The sequence below is a fragment of the Haematobia irritans genome, chromosome 5 (genome assembly GCF_050003625.1).
Source record: "Haematobia irritans isolate KBUSLIRL chromosome 5, ASM5000362v1, whole genome shotgun sequence".
NCBI lineage: Eukaryota > Metazoa > Arthropoda > Insecta > Diptera > Muscidae > Haematobia > Haematobia irritans.
In genome coordinates this window covers 5,908,893-5,935,578 of record NC_134401.1, presented here as the reverse complement: position 1 = coordinate 5,935,578, position 26,686 = coordinate 5,908,893, and the positions used below count along the sequence as shown (strand labels likewise).

At 31.8% G+C, this 26,686-nt stretch overlaps 1 protein-coding gene across 1 annotated transcript; it reads right to left on the bottom strand.

Annotated features, from left to right (window-relative positions):
* Positions 1 to 4,703: 4,703 nt before the first annotated feature.
* On the bottom strand, positions 4,704 to 5,764 carry LOC142239103 (uncharacterized). The gene is made up of 3 exons (XM_075310864.1): positions 5,469 to 5,764; positions 5,246 to 5,413; positions 4,704 to 5,150 (listed from the first exon to the last, which is right to left on the bottom strand). Exons 1-3 carry the CDS (start codon positions 5,733 to 5,735, stop codon positions 4,977 to 4,979), a joined length of 609 nt encoding a protein of 202 aa, XP_075166979.1. The 5' UTR covers positions 5,736 to 5,764; the 3' UTR covers positions 4,704 to 4,976.
* Between the last annotated feature and the right edge of the window lie 20,922 nt (positions 5,765 to 26,686).

Genomic DNA, 26,686 nt, shown 5'->3' with positions numbered 1-26,686 from the left:
AATGGGCCATATCGGTCCACTTTTACGTATAGCCCCCATATAAACGGACCCCCAAATTTGGCTTGCGAGGCCTCTAAGAGAAGCAAATTTCATCCGATCCGGCTGAAATTTGGTACATGGCGTCGGCATATGATCTCTAACAACCATGCAAAAATTGGTTCACAACGGTCCATAATTATATATAGCCGCCATATAAACCAATCCCCCGATTTGGCTTGCAGAGCCTCTAAGTGAAACAAATTTCATCCGATCCGGCTGAAATTTGGTATATGATGTTAGTATATGGTCTCTAATGACCATGCAAAAATTGGTCCATATCGGTCCATAATTATATAGCCCCCATATAAACCAATCCGCCGATTTGGCTTGCAGAGCCTCTAAGTGAAACAAATTTCATCCGATCCGGCAGAAATTTGGTATATGATGTTAGTATATGGTCTCTAATGACCATGCAAAAATTGGTCCATATTGGTCCATAATTATATAGCCCCCATATAAACCAATCCGCCGATTTGGCTTGCAGAGCCTCTAAGTGAAACAAATTTCATCCGATCCGGCTGAAATTTGGTACATTGTATAAGTATATGGTCTCTAACAACCATGCAAAAATTGGTCCATATCGGTCCATAATTATATATAGCCCCCATATAAACCGATCACCAGATTTGGCTTGCGGAGCCTCTAAGAGAAGCAAATTTCATCCGATCCGGCTGAAATTTGGTACATGGTGTTAATATATGGTCTCTAACAACCATGCAAAAATTGGTCCACATAGGTCCATAATTATATATAGCCCCCATATAAACCGATCCCCCGATTTGGCTTGCAGAGCCTCTACGAGAAACAATTGTCATCCGATCCGGCTGAAATTTGGTACATAGTTTTAGTATATGGTCTCTAACAACCGTGCAAAAATTGGTCCATATCGGTCCACAATTATATATAGCCCCCATATAAACCGATCCCTGATTTGGCTTGCAGAGGCTCTAAGTGAAACAAATTTCATCCGATCCGGCTGAAATTTGGTACATGATGTTGGTATTTGGTCTCTAATGACCATGCAAAAATTGGTCCATATCGGTCCATAATTATATATAGCCCCCATATAAACCGATCCCCCGATTTGGCTTGCGGAGCCTCTAAGAGAAGCAAATTTCATCCGATCCGGCTGAAATGTGGTACATTGTATAAGTATATGGTCTCTAACAACCATGCAAAAATTGTAAAAATATCGGTCCATAATTATATAAACCGATCCCCAGATTTGACCTCCGGAGTACCTTGGAAGAGCAAAATTCTTCCCATTCGGTTGAAATTTGGTACGTGGTGGTAGTATATGATATTTAACAACCATGCAGGAATTGGTCCATATCAAGTTCATAATTGTATATAGCCCACATATAAGCGACCCCCATATTTCAATTCTGGCTCTCTACGTACCGTGCAAAAGTCCATATCGATTCGTAATTATTTGTAGACTTACCTATACATACCTGTTTTGTCTAATATATTCCACGTATCGACTAACTAACAATTTAGAAAATGATTTAAGATACCACAAACCATATAATTCGGTTGTGGATGACAGTCTTTCGTAGAAGTTTCTACGCAATCCAAGGTGGAGGGTACATAAGATTCGGCCTGGCTGAACTTACGGCCGTATATACTTGTTATACCCTCCATCATAGGATGGGGGTATATTAACTTTGTCATTCCGTTTGTAACACATCGAAATATTGCTCTAAGACCCCATAAAGTATATATATTCTGGGTCGTGGTGAAATTCTGAGTCGATCTAAGCATGTCCGTCCGTCCGTCCGTCCGTCTGTTGAAATCACGCTAACTTCCGAACGAAACAAGCTATCGACTTGAAACTTGGCACAAGTAGTTGTTATCGATGTAGGTCGGATGGTATTGAAAATGGGCCATATCGGTCCACTTTTACGTATAGCCCCCATATAAAGGGACCCTCAGATTTGGCTTGTGGAGCCTCTAACAGAAGCATATTTCATCCGATCCGGCTGAAACTTGGTATATAGTGTTGGTATATGGTCTCTAATAACCATGTCGAAATTGGTCGACATCGGTCCATAATTATATATAGCCCCCATATAAACCGATCCCCAGATTTGGCTTGCGGAGCCTAAAAGAGAAGCAAATTTCATCCGATCCGGCTGAAATTTGGTACATGGTGTTGGTCTATGGTCTCAAACAAGCGTGCAAAAATTTGTTCACAGCGGTCCATAATTATATATAGCCCCCATATAAACCGATCCCCAGATTTGGCTTGCCGAGCCTCAAAGAGAAGAAAATTTCATCCGATCCGGCTGAAATTTGGTACATGATGTTGGTATATGGTCTCTAACAACCATGCAAAAATTGGTTCATATCGGTCCTTAATTATATATAGCCCCCATATAAACCGATCAACAGATTTGGCTTGCGGAGCCTCAAAGAGAAGCAAATTTCATCGGATCCGGCTGAAATTTGGTACATGATGTTGGTATATGGTCTCTAACAACCATGCAAAAATTGGTCCACATCGGTCCATAATTATATATAGACCCCATATAAACCGATCTCCAGATTTGGCTTGCGAAGCCTCAAAGAGAAGCAAATTGCATCCGATCCGGCTGAAATTTGGTACATGGTATTGGTATATGGTCTCTAACAACCGTGCAAAAATTGGTCCACATCGGTCCATAATTATATATAGCCCCCATCTAAAACGTTCTCCAGATTTGACCTCCGCTAAAAACCATACCAAAATTGGTCCAATCACACAAAAATTGGTCTATATCGGTTCATAATCATGGTTACCACTAGAGCCAAAAATAATCTACCAAAATTTTTTTCTATAGAAAATTTTGTCAAAATTTTATTTCTAGAGAAAATTGTGTTAAAATTTTATTCGGTTCTTAATAAAATTTTCATCATTGTCAGAATTTTATTTCTATAGAAAATTTTGTCAAAATTTTATTTCTATAGAAAATTTTGTTCAAATTTTATTCGGTTCATAATCATGGTTACCACTCGAGCCAAAAATAATCTACCAAGATTTTATTTGTATAGAAAATTTTGTCAAAAGTTTATTTCTATAGAAAATTTTGTTAAAATTTTATTTCTGTAGAAATTTTTGTCAAAATTTTCTTTCTATAGAAAATTTTGTCAAAATTTTTATTTCTATAGAAAATTTTGTGAAAATTTTATTTCTATAGAAAATTTTGTTAACTTTGTCAAACTGAATTATATACGTATTGGATCGATCTTTTTTGATTTAATATATACCACGTATGGACTTACATACAATTTAGAAGATGGTGTTAGGAGGTTTTAAGATACCTTGCCATCGGCAAGCGTTACCGCAACTTAAGTAATTCGATTCTGGATGGCAGTGTTTAGAAGAAGTTTCTACGCAATCCATGATGGAGGGTACATAAGTTTCGGCCTGGCCGAACTTACGGCCGTATATAAAGGGTGATTCTTTTGAGGTTAGGATTTTCATGCATTAGTATTTGACAGATCACGTGGGATTTCAGACATGGTGTCAAAGAGAAAGATGCTCAGTATGCTTTGACATTTCATCATGAATAGACCTACTAACGAGCAACGCTTGCAAATCATTGAATTTTATTACCTAGAAAAGTTGGCAGAAAATCCGCTTTTTTATCGACAAATTTTGTTCAGCGATGAGGCTCATTTCTGGTTGAATGGCTACGTAAATAAGCAAAATTGCCGCATTTGGAGTGAAGAGCAACCAGAAGCCGTTCAAGAACTGCCCATGCATCCCGAAAAATGCACTGTTTGGTGTGGTTTGTACGCTGGTGGAATCATTGGACCGTATTTTTTCAAAGATGCTGTTGGACGCAACGTTACGGTGAATGGCGATCGCTATCGTTCGATGCTAACAAACTTTTTGTTGCCAAAAATGGAAGAACTGAACTTGGTTGACATGTGGTTTCAACAAGATGGCGCTACATGCCACACAGCTCGCGATTCTATGGCCTTTTTGAGGGAAAACTTCGGAGAACAATTCATCTCAAGAAATGGACCGGTAAGTTGGCCACCAAGATCATGCGATTTGACGCCTTTAGACTATTTTTTGTGGGGCTACGTCAAGTCTAAAGTCTACAGAAATAAGCCAGCAACTATTCCAGCTTTGGAAGACAACATTTCCGAAGAAATTCGGGCTATTCCGGCCGAAATGCTCGAAAAAGTTGCCCAAAATTGGACTTTCCGAATGGACCACCTAAGACGCAGCCGCGGTCAACATTTAAATGAAATTATCTTCAAAAAGTAAATGTCATGGACCAATCTAACGTTTCAAATAAAGAACCGATGAGATTTTGCAAATTTTAGGCGTTTTTTTTTTTTTTAAAGTTATCAAGCTCTTAACAAATCACCCTTTACTTGTTTTTTTGTTTAGTTTTTTGTTAATTTTTTTGAGACATTTAATTGTCCGCTAAGACTGGTCCAACAGAACTTCATTGGAAAAAGAAAAAAATTGATGGAGGACCCCGGAAGAAGTGTTTGTGGAACTACATCAAATTTTATTTGCTGGCTACATGTGTTTGCTGTTTGAAGTCTTATCTTTTATAAAATTTTCATGACATTTTTAAATTTTCATGAACGTATAAATAAATTTACCAAATTAATAAAGTATATTATTAATACCTATTACAAAAAAGATAACACTATTATAATTGACATTTACTAATTCAATTTTATTGTATATAATTTTCCATCAAATTTCATGTACATAAAAATTATTGTATTAAAATCAATTTAAGAATTTTACAAATTAAATGTAGACAATTTATGGCTCTAATGACTATATTAATGGCTATATAATTCTACGATCAGAGAGGTTTTTGCGCCTTGTTTGCTAAGTTATTTCAGTTTTATAATTATAATTTTTTTCCAACGACTAACCACTACCAAAAAGAAGATCATATCACATTTAGGGGCTGAGAATATTACCAACCGATTTTAACATATTCCCCTTGAAATGAGGCACATATATAATTTGGACGACTAGTGCCATCTTTAGCGACTGCCACAAAAGTCAATATATTGTTGTAGCGACCCTCCATATTAATATTAAAATTGTAAATCAACTCAACATTGAATGGTTGATGATGGTAAATATGCTAACATAGGAGAAGATATTAAATTGTTTTTTTTTTTTATTATATTCAACAATATAATGGTCATTTAAACTTGAAATATTTTGAGAATGACTTACCCCATAGTTAGAGAAACATTTGCGATCCTCTTTCAAAATATATTGCGCCCAAACATCATTACTCAGTGAACCTTTCAGGAACATATCAGCACAGAAATCGAAAATATAGGCTGACAGAACTGTTGGTTGCCATTTTCCGCGAGCAAATTTATAAACCTGTACCCGGGCCTAAATGCAATGGGAAAAGTGTATTTATAAACTTTTTTTATTGGTGGAATGGTACCTCTATGCGATCATCCGGTGATAAACCTTTCCAGACGCAGGTCATGCTACCTGTGACATGGATATTTCCATCTTCATATGACATTGTCAAATTGGCAAAATCGAATACATCATGAATGTCACCGGCTTCAGGTGGAACATCATCACAAGGAGCAAATAAATCTTCGTTGTCGAAAAAGAATTTATGTCGTATAGCTATACCACTCTGGCATATGCAAATCACAAAGATACTTTGAATTAGTTGTTGACAGTATGTGGTTGGTCCCATTATGATATTGCTTTAAAGAACAAATTGGAAATAACCGAGAACTTGCTACACTGCTAATTTTCATTGGGGTATTTATACGTTTTTTTCAAGGGAAACTATTTTCCATTTCGTATATAATTTTCCTACTGTTATCTTATCAGGAATGTAAAAATTTGTATGTTTTAGTCGATTGAGATAGGTTTTGGGATGAACATTTGAAGTTTGTCATTTCATATCGCCAGATTATCATTTATTGCATGGTATTGAAAATTGGTTGTAGGCATGACTTTGCTATACGCCTATTTCATGTAGAGTCCAAGAAATTCTATGTTACTAAGTTATTACAGATCTAGATTTTGCTAGGCTTTGTGTTACTATAACCAGGTAATTTTCCAATGTTATTTTTAATTATAGTTTGCTTATCCGGAAATGGACGAATTTTATGATTATTTCATGAATTAAATGATTTGGATTATCTCTTTCCATATCCATATTTTATGGACATGGTTTCAAGAATATGGCTTCAACAGAAAATAGTTTCGATTTCCCAATTATATAATTTTGTATATAATTTTCCTAATATAATTTTGTTTATAATGGTCCTATAATATTAGCTTTGAGTACAGTTGTAATATCGGGAACATAAACCACAAAATTTCATGTATCAGAGGATTTAGACCAGTTTTGGTATGCATCATTTATTGTATAGTATTTAAATTGGTTGTAGACATGAATTTGCTATTTCTTTTGGAGTACAGCCACACAGAAAAAAAATTCTGATTCAATTACGAAATAAATGAATTCTGATTCAAACCAAAAACTTTGTTGATATTTTTTTCGGTGCAGGGAATATCAAAGTACAGTATTATCGTTGTGCCACTATATAGACTAAATTCTATGAATATAGTCTAACATAATGGTATCACATTTAAAACACAAGTATATACGGCCGTAAGCTTATGTACCCTCCACCATGAATTGCGTAGAAACTTCTTCTAAACACTGCCATCCACAATCGAATTACTTGGGTTGCGGTAACGCTTGCCGATGGCAAGGTATCTTAAAACCTCCTAATACCGTCTTCTAAATTGTAAGTAAGTCCATACGTGGTATATATTAAATTAAACAAGCAGTAAGTTCGGCCGGGCCGAATCTTAAGTACCCACCACCATGAACCAAATATTAGGGTTTCCTAATATTTCATTTACTCATTCATTTACTATATCAGATTCTGGATTTATAAGAACCATTTTTGTTTGAGTTTTAGAGGAAAAATTAACATCACTTGTAAGTGTGCAAGAAAATTATAAAATAACGTCTTGGTTTGAAATCTTAAATCTGTAGAAGTAAAATCTGGAAATTTTACATTGAGTTTCAAGCAATTTTCATGATCAGTGCGCCTTCTACACCCTCAAGAAGTGAAGTCGGTCTATATGGAGGCATTACCAAATAGACCGATGAAAACTTAATCCGATACACGTTTTTGTGAGCCTAAAATACCAGAATATTTACAATTTCAGGCAAATCAAATAAAAACTACGGTTTCTAGAAACACAAGGAGTTAAATCGGGAGATCGTTCTTATGGGGGCTATACTGAAATATGGACCGATACTTACCGTTTTCGGCACACCTCTTTATGACCCGAAAATACCTCTAGATTTCCAATTTCAAGCAAATTGGATAAAAACTATGGTTTCTATAAGCCCAAGACCCCAAATCGGGAGGTCGTTTTATATGGGGACCATACCAAAACATGGACCGATACTCACAATTTTTGGCACACGTATTTGTGGTCCTACAATACCTCTAGATTTCCAATTTCAGGTAAATTGAATAAAAACTGCGGTTTCTATAAGCCCAAGAAGTAAAATCAGGAGATCGGTCTATATGGGGGCTATACCAAAACATGAACCGATACTCACCATTTTTGGCACACCTCTTTACGGTCATAAAATACCTCTAGATTTCAAATTTCAGGCAAATTGGATAAAAACTACGATTTCTATAAGCCCAAGACCCCAAATAGGGAGGTGGATTTATATGGCGACTATATCAAAATCTGGACCGATATAGCCCATCTTCGAACTTGACCCGCCTGCAGACAAAAGACGAGTTTGTGCAAAATTTCAGCACGATTGCTTCATTATTGAAGACTGTAGCGTGATTACAACAGACATACAGACAGACAGACGGACATCGCTATATCGTCTTAGGATTTCTCCCCGATCAAGAATATATATACTTTATACAGTCGGAAATCGATATTTCGATGTGTTACAAACGGAATGACAAACTTATTATACCCCCGCCACCATTCTATGGTGGTGGGTATAAAAAGACCGATTAAATACGTATATAATTCAGTTTGACAAAATTTTCAATAGAAATAAAATTTTAACAAAATTTTCTATAGAAATAGAATTTTGACAAATTTTTTTATAGAAATACAATTTTTACAAATTTTTCTATAGAAATAAAATTTTGGGAAAATTTTCTATAGAAATAAATTTTTGACAAAATTTTCTATAGAAATAAAATTTTGACAAAAGTTTCTATAGAAATAAAATTTTAACAAAATTTTCTATAGAAATAAAATTATAACAAAATTTTCTATAAAAATAAAATTTTTGACAACATTTTCTATAGAAATAAAATTTTGACAAAATTTTCTATAGAAATAGAATTTTGAAAAAAATTTTCTATAGAAATAAAATTATGACAAAATTTTATATAGAAATAAAATTTTGACAAAATTTTCTATAGAAAAAAAAAAATTTGACAAAATTTTCTATAGAAATAAAATTTTGACAAAATTTTCTATAGAAATAAAATTTTGACAAAAATGTCTATAGAAATAAAATTTTGACAAAATTTTCTATAGAAATAAAATTTTGACAAAATTTTCTATAGAAATAAAATTTTGCGAAAATTTTCTATAGAAATAAAATTTCTATAGAAAATTGAAATTTGTTTCTCTTTGAGGCTGCGCAAGCCAAATCTGGGAATCGGTTTATATGGGGGCTATATATAATTATGAACCGATGTGAACCAATTTTTGCATGATTGTTAGAGACCATATACCAACACCATGTACCAAATTTCAGCCGGATCGGATGAAATGTGCTTCTCTTAGAGGTTCCGCAAGTCAAATCTGGGGGGTCCGTTTATATGGGGGCTATACGTAAAAGTTGACCGATATGGCCCATTTGCAATACCATCCGACCTACATCAATAACAACTACTTGTGCCAAGTTTCAAGTCGATAGCTTATATCGACTCAGAATTTCACCACAACCCAGAATATATATACTTTATAGGGTCTTAGAGCAATATTTCGATGTATTACAAACGGAATGACAAAGTTAATATACCCCCATCCTATGGTGGAGGGTATAAAAAATCCTATTCTATACGTAATACACGCCACGCGTGGATTACAATATGTTGAATAATAAATATTTGTATTCTTTTCTCTAAAAAAACAAGTAAGGAGAGTCTAAAGTAAATATCACATCCGTCAAATGTGCTTGGGGCTATATATAAAGGTTTGTACCAAATAGATACATTTAAATATCACTCGATCTGGACAGAATTTGATAGACTTCTTCAAAATCTATAGACTCAAAATTTAAGTCGGCTAATGCACTAGGGTGGAACACAATGTTATTAAAAAAATTTGGGAAACATTTAAATCTGAAGCAATTTTAAGGAAACTTCGCAAAAGTCTATTTATGATTTATCGCTCGATATATATGTATTAGAAGTTTAGGAAAATTAGAGTCATTTTTACAACTTTTCGACTAAGCAGTGGCGATTTTACAAGGAAAATGTTGATGTTTTGACCATTTTTGTCGAAATCATATATGGGAGCTATATCTAAATCTGAACCGATTTCAACCAAATTGGGCACGCATAGCTACAATACAAATTCTACTCGCCGTGCAAAATTTCAACTAGATCGGAACAAAAAGTTGGCCTCTGTGGTCATATGAGTGTAAATTGGGCGGAAGCTATATATGGGAACTATATCTAAATCTGAACCGATTTCAATAAAATTTGGCACACTACTAATTGTACTCCTAGTGCAAAATTTCAACCAAATTGGAGTAAAACTCTGGCTTCTGGGACCATATTTGTCCATATCGAACGAAAGATATATATGGGAGCTATATCTAAATCTGAACCGATTTCAATAAAATTTGGCACACTACTAATTGTACTCCTAGTGCAATATTTCAACCAAATTGGAGTAAAACTCTGGCTTCTGGGACCATATTTGTCCATATCGGGCGAAAGATATATATGGGAGCTATATCTAAATATGAACCGATTTCAGTAAAATTTGGCACATAGTACCAATTGTTCTTCTTGAGCAAAATTTTAAGCAAAATCAGGGTAAAACTCTGGCTTCTGGGGCCATATAAGTCCATATGGGGCGAAAGATATACATGGGAGCTATATCTAAATCTGAACCGATTTCAGTAAAATGTGGCACATAGTACCAATTGTTCTTCTTGAGCAAAATTTTAAGCAAATCAGGGTAAAACTCTGGCTTCTGGGACCGTATTAGTCCATATCGGGCGAAAGATATATATGGGAGCAAAATCAATAGGGTTCTTCTTCTGACCCAAAACACATACTTGTGCCAAATTTGTCGATTGGACTAAACCTGCAACCTAGACTTTGATTACAAAAATGTGTTCACAGACAGACGGACATGGCTATATCGACTCAGGAGCCCACCCTGAGCATTTTTGCCAAAGACACCATATCTATATCTCGTCTCCTTCTGGGTTTTGCAAACATAAGCACTAACTTATAATACCCTGATCCACAGTGTGGCGCAGGGTATAAAAAAAATATTAATTATTTCTTTATTTATATTCATATATAATATTTTATTTATTATTAGTATTATTATCATTATTATTTTTACAATCCACAAACAAGCAAAAAAATTATCACAAACATTGAATATAACACGCAATAACTGAATGTATCCCCCCCTCATGGGATTTGACACGCAATTAGTCTTGAGTGCAATGGGAATAAATGTCCAGAGGATGAAAATGTGAAAGCAAGATTTGTTGGTATGTCTTTGCTTAAGTGGGTCCATTTCGATGATTATGGCACATTTTCACACCTCCAGAGGTGCGAAGTGACCTGGCAAATAGATAAAGTCTGACGGTGATATTCGTCTTTAGTCTGACATTGCAGCGACATTGTTGATGAGGTTTTCAAAAACAAGAATGTTGACTTTCGCATAGGACCCAACAATTTTGCAATACATTATAAATGAGAAATGAGTTTTGTTTCTCACATGGATGGTGTGAAAATTTTCCTTTTACACGGGAGATAGACAATATAAAGTCATTGTTTGACATGGGATTAAACAAAAGGCTCTGAGATTAATGTTATTGATTTTAAAGATATACAGAAAAAAGTCCACTGTAATGAGGACAACATAGTGCAATACACAAATTCCAAAGTAAACTTCAAGGAGTGGTCGTATGAAGTTGTTATGAACTAGAATGTTGTTCATAATTTTATAGGCTACATTTCTTCCCTTGATTGTTTGGTATAATGGTCAATAGTTCAAGAGCTGTAATAGAACAAGTGAGTAAAGTCGAAATTCGGGCGGGGCTGACTATATCATACCCTAAACACCACCCCTACTGAATTAGTAAACATTGTTTGTGGGGTATGAATGGTATAGGATTGGGAGATAACCCGCATTTCTATATGTAAGAACATTAAGGAGTACATAGTTATGGGAGTTGTATCACAATCTGTCTGATATTAGGAGCTATAGTTGATTCTGAACCTACAGGGTTTGTATGTCACTAATATTACTTCCATTATTTAAAAAAAAATCGCTTAATTAGTTTGGGTAGGTTAGGTTAGGTGGCAGCCCGATGTATCAGGCTCACTTAGACAGTCCATTGTGATACCACATTGGTGAACTTCTCTCTTATCACTGAGTGCTGCCCGATTCCATGTTAAGCTCAATGAACGGCGTTCCACATTGCAGTGAAACCACTTAGAGAAGCTTTGAAACCCTCAGAAATGTCACCAGCATTACTGAGGTGGGGTAATCCACTGCTGAAAAATTTTTTGGTGCTCGGTCGAAGCAGGAATCGAACCCACGACCTTGTGTATGCAAGGCGGGCATGCTAACCATTGCACCACGGTGGCTCCCTAATTAGTTTGGGTAATAAATCCAAATTTGTACAAATCGGCCAATATATTTACAAGCTACATGTATGGCTAAATAGATCGTCTAATACATCAACAAGTATATACGGCCGTAAGTTCAGCCAGGCCGAAGCTTATGTATCCTCCACCATGGATTACGTAGAAACTTCTTCTTAACACTGCCATCCACAATCGAATTACTTGGGTTGCGGTAACGCTTGCCGTTGGCAAGGTATCTTAAAACCTCCTACACCGTCTTCTAATTTGTAAGTTAGTCCATACGTGGTATATATTAAATCAAAAGAGACCGATTAAATTCGTATATAATTCAGTTTAACAAAATTTTCTATAGAAAAAAAATTTTGACAAAATTTTCTATCGAAACAAGATTTTGGTAGATTATTTTTGGCTCGAGTGGCAACCATGATTATGACCAATATGGACACATTTTTGTGTGATTGGGGATCGGCTATATATAACTAGCGGCCATATACTAACACCACGTTCCAAATTTGAACCGGATCGGATGTTACAGACCATATACTAACACCATGTTCCAAATTTCAACCGTACCGGATGAAATTTTCTTCTCTTTGAGACTCCGCAAGGCAAATCTGGGGATCGGTTTATATGGCGCTATATACAATTATGGACCGATGGGGCTATATATAATTATCACCGATGTGGACCAATTTTTGCATGGTTGTTAGAGACCATATACCAACATCATGCACCAAATTTCAGCCGGATCGTATGAAATTTGTTTCTCTTTGAGACTCCGCAAGGCAAACCTGGGGTTCGGTTTATATGGGGCAATATATAATTATGAACCGATGTGGACCAATTTTGGCATCGTTGTTAGATACCATATACCAACATCATGCACCAAATTTCAGCCGGATCGGATGAAATTTGATTCTCTTTGAGGCTCCGCAAGCCAAATCTTGGGATCGGTTTATATGGGGGCTATATATAATTATGGGCCGATGTGGACCAATTTTTGCATGGGTGTTAGAGACCATATACCAACACCATGTACCAAATTTCAACAGGATCGGATGAAATTTGCTTCTCTTTGAGGCTCCGCAAACCAAATCTGGCGATCGGTTTATATGGGGGCTATATATAATTATGGACAAATTTTTGCATGGTCGTTAGAGACCATATACCAACACCATTTACCAAATTTCAGCCTGATCGGATGAAATATGCCTCTCTTAGAGGCTCCGCAAGCCAAATCTGAGGGTCAGTTTATATGGGTTTTATACGTAAAAGTGGACCGATATGGCCCATTGGCAATACCATCCGACCTACATCAATAACAACTACTTGTGCCAAGTTTCAAGTCGATAGCTTGTTCCGTTCGAAAGTTAGCGTGATTTCAACAGACGGACGGACGGACGGACATGCTTAAATCGACTCAGAATTTCACCACGACCCAGAATATATACACTTGATGGGGTCTTAGAGCAATATTTCGATGTGTTACAAACGGAATGATAAAGTTAATATACCCCCAATCCTATGGTAGAGGGTATAAAAAAACGTTGGTTAATAAATAAGAGTATTATGGCAATCTTTGGGAAAATCGAACGATGCATATATTGGAGCTATATCTAATCTATATAATCTGAACAGATTTCGATAATATTTGGCAGATTTGGTTGATACCACAGAAGGTTACCTTTTACTAAATTTGAGTAGGATCGCGTAATAAATTTGGGAAAACCGGGCGATACGTATATATGGGAGCTATATCTAAATCTGAACCGATTTCGATGAAATTTTGCACACTTTTGGTTAGTAAAAAAGCGCAACGTAACACCATTTGTCGAAATCGGGCGATACATATATATGGGAGCTATATCTAAATCTGAACCGATTTCGATAATTTGTGGCACATATAGTTAGTGCTATAGAAGATTACAATTAGCCAACTTTGACTTAGATCGATTGATAGATAAGGGTTTTGTGGCCAAATTTAGGAAAATCGGGCGATACATATATATGAGAGCTATATCTAAATCTGAACCGATTTCGATGATTTTTTGCACATATAGTTAGTGCTATAGAAGATTACATTTAGCCAACTTTGACTTAGATCGGTTGATAAATAAGGGTTTTGTGGCCAAATTTAGGAAAATCGGGCGATACATATATATGAGAGCTATATCTAAATCTGAACCGATTTGGATGAAATTTTGCAGACTTAAATGGCGATGAAAAAGATTACCTTTTGCCAAATTTGGTGACGATCCGTTTAAAAAAGCGCTACGTAACCCCATTTGTCGAAATCGAGCGATACATATATATGGGAGCTATATCTAAATTTGATCCGGTTTCTTCCAAATTCAATAGCGTTCGTCCTTGTACCCAAATTTCATCAAAATCGGTTAATAATTGTGGCCGGAATCCTGCGAACAACAAATATATGGACAGACAGACGGACGAACCGATGGAGGAATCGACGGACGGACACCAAGCGCTAGATCGACTCAGGAGGTGATTCAGAGTCGATCGGTATATATTTTATAAGGTCTTAAATCAATATTTCTGGTAGGCACATTTTTTGGCAGATCAAAGTTATTATACCCTGACCACTATGTGGTTAAAAAAAAAACGGAAAGAATCGGCGAAGAAAGTTGTCATTGTTTCGACATTTTTGGGCTTTTTAAGCATGAAGATGAAATTTTTCCGATTTAATATATTCAGCATTTTTATTGAACGAACCAAGAGCTACTACTTTGCTAAAGACTGCAAAATCAAATTCACAGCATTTTTCCAGCTATGGCCATATGGAAAAGAGAAGTAAATAGCAAAAAAGTTCTCAAATTCAAATTTGGCAAAAAAAACTATAGAACGAAAAAAACGAATGGTAAAGAAACTAGCAAAATCCAACAATTATTTTTCTCCTCTCTTCGAGTACTTTCGGTTGGGATAAGTGAGTTTTTGTTTGGAGTCAAAAAGTTGAATATTACTTCACAGTGTACACTTTAAAAATGGCTTTTCTTAGAGTTTCTACGATTACTTTTATGGCTTTTCTTAGAGTTTCTACGATTACTTGCCATCGATTGCGAAACTCTCATTCTCTCTCATTTTCTAACTATCGCCGCCATCGCGATTATATAAAAACCACATTTTCTACTAATATTTAATCAATATAATTGATTACATTAAAGTCATTACAATCGAAGTAGCCAAGTACAACGATAAGCACTTAAGTGGTCATCATGAAGATCTTTCAAAACCAGGCAACGGCATACAAAAGGCTCTACGATATAGGAATCCATTGTAATCTACGCAGACATTGCCTCCACACCAAATCAATGGACCCAGTTTCAGTTTACATCAAGAAGGGACATAATTATAATAAGCCAAGGATGTTGGTAATGCTGTCACATAGATCTACAAGTAATTGATGCTCTGAAGGTGATTTTAATTATTCCCACTATCCACGCAATGTGGATGGCCACAGTGTCTGTACAAAATTAATCGGCTTTATGTACAATGCAGCATGCATCCAACGAGAAGGACACAAGAATTTACGCTGTTTGTTATATGGTGGCAAAGATAATTAAGCGTAAGAATGAAGGTGTCCTGAGCCAAGGAGATTCTAATAAATTTCATTCATATATCGCTGATAATAATCCAACACGAAAATGCCTAATTGAACGAATGTGTGAACGGGGAATATGACAAAGCTAATGATGTGAAATGACGGTATTGGAAAATTGGGTGGATTATGGGTTTGTGTCTTTTTGAGTCTATGTAAACGCCTGAATTACACAAATAGATAGAGGTGAATAATACAGGCAGAGAATTTAAAGCAACGAAATATGATGAAATAATAAAACTTCACATTTATATACACTAAAAATATTTGACCTAAAATCAATGATTATGGAACCTAAATTTTTAGACAAAATTTACATGACATGGATGATAAATTTTTCCAAAGTAAAGAAATTCAAATTAAAAGAACGATCACAATTTTCGTTTTAAGTATTGTCCATTAAATTTTGGATACCCATGTTTAAATTTTGCTTCCCTCCATTAAAGTGTTTTTTTTTTGTTTTTTGAAGTAAGGTAACATTTCCTTAATCTGAGGACCGTAGTTTTGATTTAACAAAATTAACTGCAATATTTAATTTTCAGATTAAAGATAAAAATGCTTAATTTTTAGGTCAAGGTTTATTTTGAGGATTTAAAATTTGTTGTTGTATTTTGGAAACCCTATTTTATTCACCGCTGGAAAAATGGATAGAAATTCTTTGTGTGCAAGATCCTTGTCCGCCACTAAATCCACCCTCAAATGACTTGACCTCAAATGTATTTTATACATCGACCAGTGAGATAGGCAAATGTTCTCTGTCTTTGCCACTCAACTCTAGATTTTTCCCACATCCAATTTGTATGCAAGGTCCCTGTTCGCCACTAAACCTGCCAGTTTTTCCCCCATCCGAATTCCCATGTCCCTAAGTTTTCACTTCGCTCGAATTCCTCCATAAACTCTTAACAAAGTGGCACTTTAGTGGCATATTTTCCAAATTTTTCAAACCGTGATACTTTTTCATTTTGGTGCCATTTTTTTGTCATAGTTATGTTAGTTTGCAGAGTAGAGTAGATGAAATTTTATTTCTATAGAAAATGTTGTCAAAATTTTATTTCTATATTAAATTTTGTCTGAAATTTTATTTACATAGAAAATTTTTTCAAATTCTTTTTCCTACAGAAATTTGTCGAAATTTTATTTCTGTAGAAAATTTTTTCGAAATTTTACTTCTATAGATAATTTTCTCATAAATTTATTTCTATGGAAAATATTTCTTTAGAAAATTTTGTCAAAATTTTATTTTATAAAAATTAAAACTTTGAAATATAGGAAATTTATATCGATTTTTTCCCATAGAACATTTTGTCGCAATTTTATTTCTATAGAAAATTTTGTCGAAATATTATTTCTGTAGAAAACTTTTTGAAAATTTTATTTCTATGGAAAATTTTGTCAAAATGTTATTTCTATATTAATTTTTGTTTAAATTTTATTTACATAGAAAATTTTTTCAAATTCTTTTTCCTACAGAAATTTTATTTCTGTAGAAAATTTTTTCGAAATTTAACTTCTATACATAATTTTCTCATAAATTTATTTCTATGGAATATATTTCTTTAGAAAATTTTGTCAAAATTTTTTTTCACAAAAATTAAAACTTTGAAAGATATTGAATATATGGAAAATTATATCGATTTTTTTCGCAAAGAAAATTTTGTCGCAACTTTATTTCTATAGAAAATTTTGTCAAAATTTTATTTCTATAGAAAATTTTTTTCAAAATTTTATTTCTATATTAAATTTTGTTTAAATTTTATTTACATAGAAAAATAGGAGCCACCGTGGTGCAATGGTTAGCATGCCCGCCTTGCATACACAAGGTCGTGGGTTCAATTCCTGCTTCGACCGAACATCAAATAGTTTTTCAGCGGTGGATTCTCCCACCTCAGTAATGCTGGTGACATATCTGAGGGTTTCAAAGCTTCTTTAAGTGGTTTCACTGCAATGTGGAACGCCGTTCGGACTTGGCTATAAAAAGGAGGTCCCTTCTCATTGAGCTTAACATGGAATCGGGCAGCACTCAGTGATAAGAGAGAAGTTCACCAATGTGGTATCACAATGGACTGAATAGTCTAAGTGAGCCTGATACATCGGGCTGCCACATAACCTAACCGAACCTAACCTACATAGAAATTTTTTTCAAAATCTTTTTTCTACAGAAATTTGTCGCAATTTTATTTCTATAGAAAATTTTGTCGAAATATTATTTCTGTAGAAAATTTTTTCAAATTTTTTTTTCTATAGAAAATTATGTCAAAATTTTATTTCTATAGAAAATTTTGTCAAAATTTTATTTCTATATTAAATTTTTTTTAAATTTCATTTACATAGAAAATTTTTTCAAAATCTTATTCCTATAGAAATTTGTCGAAATTTTGTTTCTGTAGAAAATTTTGTCCAAATTTTACTTCTATAATTTTTTTATAGATAATTTTCTCATAGTTTTATTTCTATGGAAAATATTATTTCTTTAGAAAATTTTGTCAAAATTTTATTTTACGAAAATTAAAACTTTGAAAGATATTGAATATATGGAATATTATAGCGAATTTGTTTCCATAGAAATTTTTGTCAAAATTTTATAGAAAATTTTCTCCAACTTTTATTTCACAAAAATTAAAATTTTGAAAGATATTGAATATATGGAAAATTATGTGGAAGTTTTATTTCCATAGAAAATGGTCTCCAAATTTCTATAGAAAATTTTGTCAAAATTTTATTTCTATACAAATTGATAGAACATTTTTTCAAAATTTTATTTCTATCGAAAATTGTCTCAAATGTTAATTCTATAGAAAATTTTTTTCAAAATTTTATTTCTATAGAAAATTTTCTCCAAGTTTTATTTCTATAGAATATTTTGTCAAAAAATTTTTTTTCTATAGAAAATTTTGTCAAAATTTTATTTCTATAGAAAATTTTGTCAATATTTTATTTTTATAGAAAATTCTGTCAATATTTTATTTCTATAGAAAATTTTGTCAAAATTTTATTTCTAATTATACAATTATTTTTTGAGCTTTATGGACATAAAGCTCGAAAAATAATTGTATAATTAGATATAATGCATTTGGACGTCAATTGCCTGTTTCGGTATCAGGCTAACATGAAATATAAAATGTTACTTCTATAGAAAATTTTGTCAAAATTTTATTTCTACAGAAAATTTTCTCAAAATTTTATTTCACGAAAATTAAAACATTGATAGATATTCAATATAGTGACAGTTATGTCGAAGTTTTTTTTATAGGAAATTTTGTCAAATTTTATATCCATAGAAAGTTTTTTCAAAATTGTATTTCTATAGAAAATTTTCTCAAATCTTATTTCTATTTTTTTTTTAATTTTTTAAAAAATCCTTTTTCTATAGAAAATGTTCTCAAAATCTTATTTCTCTAGAAAATTTGGCAAAATTTTATTTGTAGAGAAAATCTTGTCAACATTTTATTTCTATAGAAAATGTTTGCCAACATTTTACTTCTTAAGAAAATTTTGTTAAAATTTTTTTTTTCTATAGAAATTAGAGGAAAATCTACCAAACAGTAAAAAATCTACCAATTTTGGTAGTATTCTACCATCTGTGGCAACCGTGGTCCAGCCATCAACTTTTAGGCCTATTCCTACCATAAGTTTCCCAAGTGTGATATGCGGAGTTATAATGCCAATTAAAGGTCTCAATTCCTGTCTGGTTAGAGCAATGAGATTTTTGCAATTCCTACGGTCATATCATGATTCTATCTTGTTATCCCATATTGTGCCACTTTTGTAATTAATTCCTTTTATATTGCATTAATTATTTGTGAAAATTTCGATCTCAAGTCTCGGATGTAGTTGATGCCTTAAATAATAATAAGATTTAAGCTTCGAATAATATAGTTGTTAGTAGCTTTCTCTTCGTATACATTAGTTTTCCAAATGGGCACTCGAGCCACCTAAAAGTATGCTACGAAAATATTCTGTAGTAGGTAAACTGAGCTATTCGAACCCCGAACTGTCAATGTAAAAGTAATTTCCAATGAATTGGAATCATAATCATTTAATGCATATTTTTGGAAAACGTGGGCTACTGTTTGTGCCACCTTTTTAAAATAAGTGTGTCATTCTTTATTACGAAGGACACTTTTTGTGCCACATTTTAGAAATTTTCAAGGTTAGCACTAAGGAGTTATTGACGTTTTTCCCACTCCTATAAATTCGCCTAACTCTCTTACTAATCCTAAAAATAAAATCCTGCTTCACAAAAGCGTTGTCCACATTTCTCTTGAACTACAAAACAACACAAATATGATGTCATTTTGCACCAAGTAGCCTCTGCCAACTTTTCATCAATTTTGGTCATAATTCATGTTGTATCTGGACCACCACATATGCCATTATCTACCAGGCTACTTACTGTCTTCCAACCAAGGAAAACTCAAAGACTAGCTTAATGTCATCCAGACCATCTGAAAAGCCACCATACTCTTCTTCAACAACGACAACAACAACATCTGCAATGTCATCATCAATTCAAACGTTGATCCCATTTTAACGGTTTTGAAAATGGTTGAGTTTGAATACAAAATAGAGCGCGTGTGTGTGTGCATATCGCGTGGCCTACTATCAATCTTCATTTTGTGGTAGAAATGATGTATGTACGTACGTGTACAATTTGTTGAAACTTTGAAAAACCTATATGTGCATGTTGGTGTGTGTGTGTGTATGCGGGAGGGAGTGTGGAAGTGTAAATGTCCTTTATAAACTAAATGCACGATACATTGACGACAATTTCAGTTGTCCTTACCAACATTGGAACATTCAGTTAATCGGGAAACAAGGTAGTTTAGTGCACTAAAAGACATCTGTTATAGCATGACTTGTGTCAGGATACACTTAAGTCACATATGAGATTGGACCGAATAAATGATGGTAGGCATGCAAGTATGGCAAAATTTTGTAGGGCAATGGAATATGACAATGGACTCATATGGATGGTATGCCTGAGAAGCTTAAAGAGATTTTAAATATTATGATAATATATTATTAAAAAAATATATGATAAATGTCGTAACAAAAAATATAATTTATGTTATTTCCAGGTGTAAAGCCGTAAAGACCTTATGATTCAAAGGACAATTTCGCCACAAATAGACCATATGGGACAAAGAAGACTCACCATCTTTTAAGGTGAGTACACAAATATACCATCGATCTTATATGGTTTTCGCACTCATAGAAGCTAATATTTACACAGCTTTAATTTTTTTTTCCAAATTTTATTTCTACAGAAAATTTTATTTTTATAAAAAAATGTCAAAATTTTGATAGATATTCAATATATGGAAGAAAAATTATGTCGAAGTTTTATTTCTATAGAAAATTTTGTCAAATTTTATTTTTATAGAAAATTTTATTTCTATAGAAAATGTTGTCAAAATTTTATTTCTATAGAAAATGTTGTCAAATTTTATTTCTATAGAAAATTTTGTCAAAATTTTATTTCTATTGAAAATTTTGTCAAAAATTTATTTCTATAGAAAATTTTTACAAAATTTTATTTCTATAGAAAATTTTGTTAAAATTTAATTTCTATAGAAAATTTTTTCACAATTTTAAATTTTATCTTATTTCTCTAGAAAATTTTTTTAAAATATTATTTCTATAGAATATTTTGTTAAATTTTGATTTCTATAGAAAATTTTGTCAAAATTTTATATCCGTAGAAAATTTTGAGTAAAAATAAAATTTAAGCCTAAAAACATTCCATTTCAAAAAAATCAAATTAAATTTAGCCCATAAAATCAACAAACTAACCATTCATCCATCCATCCGAAATGATTCTTGTTCGGTGGTGGTCATGTATCGGATGTTGTTGTTCATGTCTCCACCTTGAATTCAGTCTGGTTGCCAACTTCTATGGATTGGCTAAATAAATGTCACTAACTTCAGCAATATTCCTGCCAAAATATATATAGGGGAAGTCTATGTGACATTATGGTGATGCGATGAAGTGGTCTTCTCCATGGCTAAGCAAATTCAAGTTGGCATTAGACCAGAAAGACCACCAGCCAGACGGACACCAACAACGACTATATCGCTATAATAAAGTCATGAATATTCCAAATATGGAACACAAGTTGATTTGTCCATGACTACAAAAATAGAAGAAAATAGAAAAAAAGGAAAATAAAAAAATTACAAAAAATCTTACAAATTGTCCAATGTTTTCCATGGATTTATGTGATGTTTTGCCTGTTTGCTAACCTTAGATGGTGGGGTAATGTGACATAAAGCTAATCAACTGTCTTGTCTGGCCCACATTGATTTTCAGTCCTCTTGTCAATAGTAATCGTCCTAAATGGACAACTAAATTATGGCCATAAGGTGTTCACTTTATTTGTGAGATTGCAAATAAAATAGTTATGGCTGAAATTGAATCACAACTTATTTACCATTATATGGTGCAATGGTGAGAGGGGGACAATCATACAAATTCCGTTTAAATAAAATTGTGAAATTTATTGAATTTTATGAATATTCAAAGAGGATTTACAAGAATATATAATTTTATCATTAGAATATGGTCTGTGGTGGAGATGAGTTGGTGAGAGAAAATTTTAGATACTCACAGACAAAAAAGCACGAACAGACAACGGCAGCTTTATTTACGAAAGCATTTGCGTACCCTCTCCCTCGGAAATCTATAAAATACTCACTCTCAACAGTACACTTGTTACTCATATTTCGAGAAGCTGAAAACCGGTACTCACGAAAAAGTATTGAGCCACTCCTGAAAAGTATTGAGATTGAAGAGCTTCCGAGTTGGTGGTGAGTTTAATATACAAAAGGTCACGAATGAAAAGTATTTACCAAATCATGCTCACGTGCTAGATTCGTAACAACTATGGCTTCCACTGAAATTTCTTTCCAGAGGGTGACTTTATAAAGTAAGAAACAAAACGAAGTCGCACGATATATAGTTCGTAGTCGCGTTTGGCACTCGATACCAAAATAATCTACCAAAGTTTGGAGTAATTTTTAACAAAAAACTATTGTTTTGCTAAATTTTATTTCTATAGAAAATTTTGTCAGATTTTATTTCTATCGAAAATTTTGTCAAATTTTTATTTTTTGACAAAAAACTATTGTTTTGCTAAATTTTATTTCTATAGAAAATTTTGTCAGATTTTATTTCTATCGAAAATTTTGTCAAAATTTTATTTCTATCGAAAATTTCGTCAGAATTTTTTTCTATCGAAAATTTTGTTTCTAAAATAGAAAATTTTGTCAAAAATTTATTTTTATAGAAAATTTTATTTCTATAGAAAAATATGTCAGATTTTATTTCTATCGAAAATTTTGTAAAAATTTTATCTCTATAGAAAATTTTGTCAAAATTTTACCCCTAGAAAATTTTGTCAAAATTTTATATCTATCGTCAGATTTTTTTTCTATCGAAAATTTTGTCAAAATTTTGTCTCTATAGAACATTTTGTCAGATTTTATTTCTATCGAAAATTTTGTCAAAACTTCATTTCTATAGAAAATTTTGTAAAAATTTTATTTCTATCGAAAATTTCGTCAGATTTTGTTTCTATCGAAAATTTTGTCAAAATTTTGTTTCTATCGAAAATTTTGTCAAAATTTTATTTCTATAAAAAGTTTTGTCAACATTTCTTTTCTTTGTAATTTCTTGTTTTTAATTTTATTCCTAAAGAAAAATTGTCAAAATTTTATTTCTTTAGAAAATTTTGTTAAAATTTTATTTCTATAGAAAATTTTGTTAAAATTTTATTTCTATAGAAAATTTTGTCAAAATTTTATTTCCGTAGAAAATTTTGTCAAAATTTTATTTCTATTGAAAATTTCGTCAGAATTTTTTTCCATCGAAAATTTTGTCAAAATTTTATTTTTATAGAAAATTTTGTCAAAATTTTATTTCCGTAGAAAAATTTGTCAAAATTTTATTTCTATCGAAAATTTTGTCAAAATTTTATTTCTACCGAAAATTTAGTCAGATTTTTTTCTATCGAAAATTTTGCCAAACTTTTGTTTCTATCGAAAATTTTGTCAAAATTTTATTTCTATAAAAAGTTTTGTCAACATTTCTTTTCCATAGATTTTTTTTAATTTTATTCCTATAGAAAAATTGTCAACATTTTATTTCTATAGAAAATTTTGTTAAAATTTTATTTCTATAGAAAATGTTGTCAACATTTTATTTCTATAGAAAACGTTGTCAATATTTTGTTCCTACAGAAAATTTTGCCAAAGTTTTATCCCTAGAAAATTTTGTCAAAATTTTATTTCTATCGAAAAATTCGCCAGTATTTTTTTTTGTCCAAAATTTTGTCAAAATTTATTTTTATAGAAAATTTTGTCAAAATTTTATTTCCATAGAAACAATTTTCAAAATTTTATTTCTATCGAAAATTTTGTCAAAATTTTATTTCTATAGAAAATTTTGTCAAAATTTTTTTCCTATAAAATTTTGTCAAAATGTTATTTCTATAGAAAATTTTGTCAATATTTTATTTCTATAGAAAATTTTGTCAAAATTTTATTTCTATCGAAAATTTCGTCAGAATTTTTTTCCATCGAAAATTTTGTCAAAATTTTATTTCCATAGAAACAATTTTCAAAATTTTATTTCTATCGAAAATTTTGTCAAAATTTTATTTCTATAGAAAATTTTGTCAAAATTTTTTTCCTATAAAATTTTGTCAAAATGTTATTTCTATAGAAAATTTTGTCAAAACTTTATTTCCGTAGAAAATTTTGTCAAATTTTTATTTCTATCGAAAATTTTGTCAAAATTTTTTTCCTATAAAATTTTGTCAAAATTTTATTTCTATAGAAAATTTTGCCAAAATTTTATCTCTATAGTAAATTCTGTCAAAATTTTATCTCTAAAAATTTTGTTTCTGTAGAAAATTTTATCAAAATTTTGTTTCTGTAAAAAATTTTGTCAAAATTTCTATATATATTTCTATAGAACATTTTGTCAAAATTTTACTTCTATAGAAAATTTTGTCAACATTTTATTTCTATAGAATATTTTGTCAAAATTTTATTTCTGTAGAAAATTTTGTCAAAATTTTATTTTTTTTAGAAAATTTTGTTAAAATTTTGTCAAAACTTTTTTTTTATAGAAAATTTTGTCAAAATTTTGTTTCTGTAGAAAATTTTATCAAAATTTTGTTTCTGTAAAAAATTTTGTCAAAATTGTATTTCTATAGAACATTTTGTCAAAATTTTACTTCTATAGAAAATTTTGTCAACATTTTATTTCTATAGAATATTTTGTCTAAATTTTATTTCCGTAGAAAATTTTGTCAAAATTTTATTTCTTTAGAAAATTTTGTTAAAATTTTGTCAAAATTTTATTCTATAGAAAATTTTGTCAAAAATTCATAGCCGTAGTTGCCTCTATCCCAAAAGAATCTATAAAATTCGGACAAAATTTTACCAAAAAACTACTAACAAAAAAACTTATTTTGCAAAAGTTTATTTCTATAGAACATTTTTTATTTCTTTAGAAAATTTTTGTAAAAATTTTGTTTCTTTAAAAGTGGTTGTCAAAATTTTATTTCAATAGAAAATTTTTTGTCAAAATGATGTTTCTTTAAAAATGTTGTCAACATTTTATTTCTTTAAAATATTGCGTCAAACTGTTATCTCTATAGAAAATTTGTTAATTCCCTCTTAGTTGAAGATGAATCATTTGCAAAATCTACAACAACATCAAGAATTCTACCAATCTACGAAACAGTAAAAGATCAGCGGCAACCTGTTCGTAGCCCAAATTGGCCGTAGAACGGAGAGCTATGTATGTTGTTGCGTTTTTTCTCAATGTAGTGCCAAATCGGCCTAGTAATTCGGCATATTACGATTTTTCATCTTTTTAAAACTTTGAAAAAGTCAACCTTACAAGGTTTCAACTTTCCAAAATTTGATGAGAGATTTTTTTTTTAAATTTTAGGTATTTGAAATTTTGAATTTTTAAATTTTGGAGATTTTGCAAAAGTCGATTCTGTGAAGGTGCGAATATTTTTCAAAATGAGAAAATTAAATTTTTAAATTTTGGAATATTTAACAAAGTTGATTTATCGTAATTTTTTTCAAATTTAAGAATGTCGATTTTTTTTTTCAAATTTGTTTGTAAACTTGGAAATGTGGATTTGTGAAATTTTTAAAACTTTAAAAAATAGACTCTTTTAAAATTTAAAAAGACGATTTATGCGAATATCGCCTTTTAGCGTCGCGACTTTCAATTAGAGACTACGAATTAAGAGATTCCAAATTTCCAAAATGTGAAGTATTTTTTTCCATCTCCTAAACAGTTTACCCTATTTAAGATTTTATTTAAAAAAATTTCATCAAGAAATTCATTGCAGCAAAAACCAAACAAATCAATTACTTTGTAATTGTTTCTTATCCCTTGTTTTTAAATTCTCCAAGAAATACATTAAAGGCCATTTGTATTCATATTTCGATCTCACTCACAAAACTTTAAATCAATTTAACTTTATTTGCGATTCAAATACTAAATAAGCCACATGAACTCCAGCAACGAGAAATACAAATAGACAAAACAACAGCAACAAAGAAAAAAAAAAGAACGAAAATGAATAAAATACAACCACGAAATATCACTTAAATTATAACAATAAAACTTTTCAATTTCTGCCAAAACAACCACAATGGCAAAACCCAATAATCCAAACCAAAGAAAGACTGAATGCCAACATTGGCAACGACAACGACGACAATTGTCTAAGGAAAATTTATGATAACAGCAGCAAAATGCGAGGCAATCCAGGACATAAATTTGCCAAAACCTCAAAGCAACAAAATCATTAGAAATCAGAAATAGAGTGAAAAAATTCCAAATCGTGCAGTTTAGGAATGTTGACCATTTTGAAGTGGTGGCAATGGGGCTGTGGGCGGTGAAAATTTGCAATGAAATGTTGGTCTACCGTCGAAACAATTATTCCAAATGATGAAGGCGAAGAAAATTTAATCGTTTTTTCCATTATTAGAAATAGTTTATGACACTTGACAGTAGCAGGCAGCTATATGGCAAACTGAAATAAAATTTTTGGTTGAAAATAAAGAGCGAAGCTAGGAAGCAATTTTGTGGTCTAATGTTAAAAATTTAGCACTAAAGCCATAATCATGAAT

Bases quoted from the DNA above. Each gene is read 5' to 3' on its own strand.
- LOC142239103 (XM_075310864.1), bottom strand. From the start codon at position 5,735: ATGGGACCAACCACATACTGTCAACAACTAATTCAAAGTATCTTTGTG. The intron at 5,414-5,468 runs GTACCATTCCAC...CATTGCATTTAG, and splicing joins CACCGGATGATCGCATAGAG to GCCCGGGTACAGGTTTATAA. The intron at 5,151-5,245 runs GTAAGTCATTCT...CTCCTATGTTAG, and splicing joins AATGTTTCTCTAACTATGGG to CATATTTACCATCATCAACC.